The following is a 2750-nucleotide window of genomic DNA, read 5'->3' as shown; positions in this document are numbered from 1 at the left end:
ATTAAGGGAATTTTTTTTTTTTGGCTGTGTACATAGAGTGCTTTATTCACCACAGAGTGATACATGCTAAGATGGGTTGGGCTTGGGCCAATGTCCCTATACGTACAGAACTGAATACAGCGGGTCTCTGAGAGGCAGTCTGATTTGCCTTGATGTGGAAAGGGAGATGGAGAATATGAAGATGGTCTTACAACCAGGGATGTGTTCAGTCCTATGCTGGTAGTCACTTCCAGGCTGGGGTTGATCCCTGCCAGGCTTGGAGGGCCTTCTGTACCACATCTTCCCACTGGGCATCTGATATCTCTAGAGCCCAGGCAGGAACCCCTGGCACAGGCAGGCTTACTCCAGCCGTTGTCCTTTTCACCAACTCCACATGTTCTGAAATCACAAAAAGCGGGAGAACAGAAACGATGGGACCAGCTCCACTCCCCCATTCTTTGAATTAAGCCATAACCCTTGGGCTAGTAGTGTGGCCAAATCCATCTTGTTATTTCCAGGCAAGCCCACCTACAACCCAAGTCCAGCACAATAGCCTTTCACCTGGATTCTGAAGTCTGTAAAGTCTTAGATAACAAACCGTTGTTTTAGGAACGGGGTGTTCCTCTATGACTCCCCTTTACTGGCTCTACCCAGTCCCTTTCCTCCAACATTATTCCAAAATGAAAGCATGCTCCCTTTACCCAGGTCCTGTGGCTCCCTCCTCCTCTTCATCCTCGCCCTCTCATGGCAGGTCTGGCAAATGAAGCCCAGGGCCTGGGTCCGATCCTCAATATCAGCAACTACATCTTCTCCATCCCCCACCAGTGCCAGCTCTGCCTCCTCTTGTTCAGGATCTTGGTTCAGGGGTTGGTAGGAGTAGCCAGCTGGGCCTGCCCCTGTTTTCTCCTGCTCTTCCTCAGGTTCCTCGCTGCTCCAATCGCCAGTGCCTTCCATAGGGCCCTGGTGTGGCCCTAATTCCTCAGTCTGATTGGGGAAGATATGCTGGGGGCCAGTGGTGTCTCCCCCTAGGACTACTGCTGCCCTCTGGTAGGGCCGCTCAGAGCCCTCGGCTGAACCCCAAGGGAATTTTCAAATATACAAAAAATTTGAAAGAAGTGCACAGTGAATGCCCATATGCTCATCACCTAGAGTCTACGATTAACATTTTTCTAGATTTGTTTTGTTACCTGTGTATCTATCTACCAATCTCTCTATCCACCCATTATTCCATCCTATTTTTTATGCATTTCAAAGTGAGGTGTGCACACCAGTTTAACTGGAGGTCAATGTGTGTCTACTTTTTTAAGGTAAAACATACATACTGTGGAATGCACAAAATTTAAGTGTATCATTTGATGAATTTTTACAAGTGACCCTTGTTGAGATATAAAACATTATGATCACCTCAGAAAATTCCCTCATGCCCCTTCTCACTTGTTCCCCACCTCACCCCACTCCCAGAGGCAACTGCTGCTCCGATCTTTTTCACTCAGCATATTGTTGTATTTGAGATTCAATGTTTTGTTATGTAGAACAGTGGTTGGTTGCTTTTTGTTGCTGAGAGATATTAATTGGATGGAGGCACCAGTTTATTTCTTCATTCATCTGTTGATCCACACCTAGGTGGTCTCTGCTTTTGGTTATTATGAATAAATCTGTGCACATTCTTGTACCAATTCTTTCATGAACATATGCTTTCTTATTTTTTTGTGTAAACTTCTGGGAGTGAGATTGTTGAGTTGTAGGGTGGTTTTATAAAGAACTGCCAAAGTAGCTGTAGAATTTCACCCACCCCCTCTATCCCCCAATAATGTGTTAGAGTTCTGGTTGTTTCACATTCTTGCCACCATTTGATTTGTGTCTGTCTTTTTAACTTTACCCTTTCCAGTATGTGGTTAGTGGTATCTCATGGTGGATTTAATTTGTGTTGCTCTGATAACTAATAATGCTTAATAAGTACCCTTTTATGTATTGGCCATTTGTAAGTATCTGGTAAAGTTGAGTTACTTCTAGTGTATAGTATGAAATGGGAATAGAGGGTTCATTATTCTCCTTACGGGCATGCTGTTGTCCTGTACAACTTGTTCAAAAGACTTTGTTCTCCCAATTGAATTGCTTTGTACCTTTATTATAAATAAATTAAAGATTTAAGTATAGGTCTATTTCTGTTCCATTGATCTATTTGTCTACCTTAACACCAGTACCAGTACTCTCTCCATTATTGTGATTTTATAATAAATCTTAAATTCAGGTAGTGTAAGTCTTCCAACTTTGTTTTTATTTTTCAAGATTGCTTTGGATATTCTAGATCCTTTTTATCCATTACAAATTTTTGAATAAGCTTGTCATTTAAAAAGAAACTGAAAAAGTTATGATGGGGAATTCATTGAATCTGTAGATCTGAAGAAAATGGGTATTTTAACAATGTTGGGACTTCCAATCCATGAATGTGGTATATCTCTACATTTGTCTAGATCTTTAATTTCTTTCAGCATTATTTCAATGTAAAAATGTGAACATCTTGCATGTTTTTCATTAAATTTATTCCTGAGTGGGGGCGCCTGGCTGGTTCATTCAGTGGAATGTGCCATTCTTGATCTTGGGGTTGTGAGTTCATGCCCCATGTTGGGCATAGAGATTACTTTTAAAAAATATTCCTAAGTATTTAGTGGTTGTTGGTGCTTTTAAAAGTAGAATTTTTCTTTTTTCTTTCTTTCTTTTTTTTTTTTTTTGAATTTCATTTTCCACTTGTTTGCAGCCAGCATATAAAA

At 41.1% G+C, this 2750-nt stretch overlaps 1 protein-coding gene across 1 annotated transcript; it reads right to left on the bottom strand.

Annotated features, from left to right (window-relative positions):
* Positions 1-223: 223 nt before the first annotated feature.
* LOC124507290 (male-enhanced antigen 1-like) lies at positions 224-1475 on the bottom strand. The gene is given in 4 exon segments (XM_047073695.1): positions 224-425; positions 681-750; positions 753-1049; positions 1430-1475. Coding segments are annotated over 4 exon segments (615 nt in total).
* Between the last annotated feature and the right edge of the window lie 1275 nt (positions 1476-2750).

This window comes from Lynx rufus, unplaced genomic scaffold (genome assembly GCF_022079265.1).
Source record: "Lynx rufus isolate CCGP_SWC_20201006 ecotype Redwood Valley unplaced genomic scaffold, mLynRuf1.p SCAF_11, whole genome shotgun sequence".
Taxonomy (NCBI): Eukaryota; Metazoa; Chordata; class Mammalia; order Carnivora; family Felidae; genus Lynx; species Lynx rufus.
This window is presented reverse-complemented; position numbering and strand designations above follow the sequence as displayed.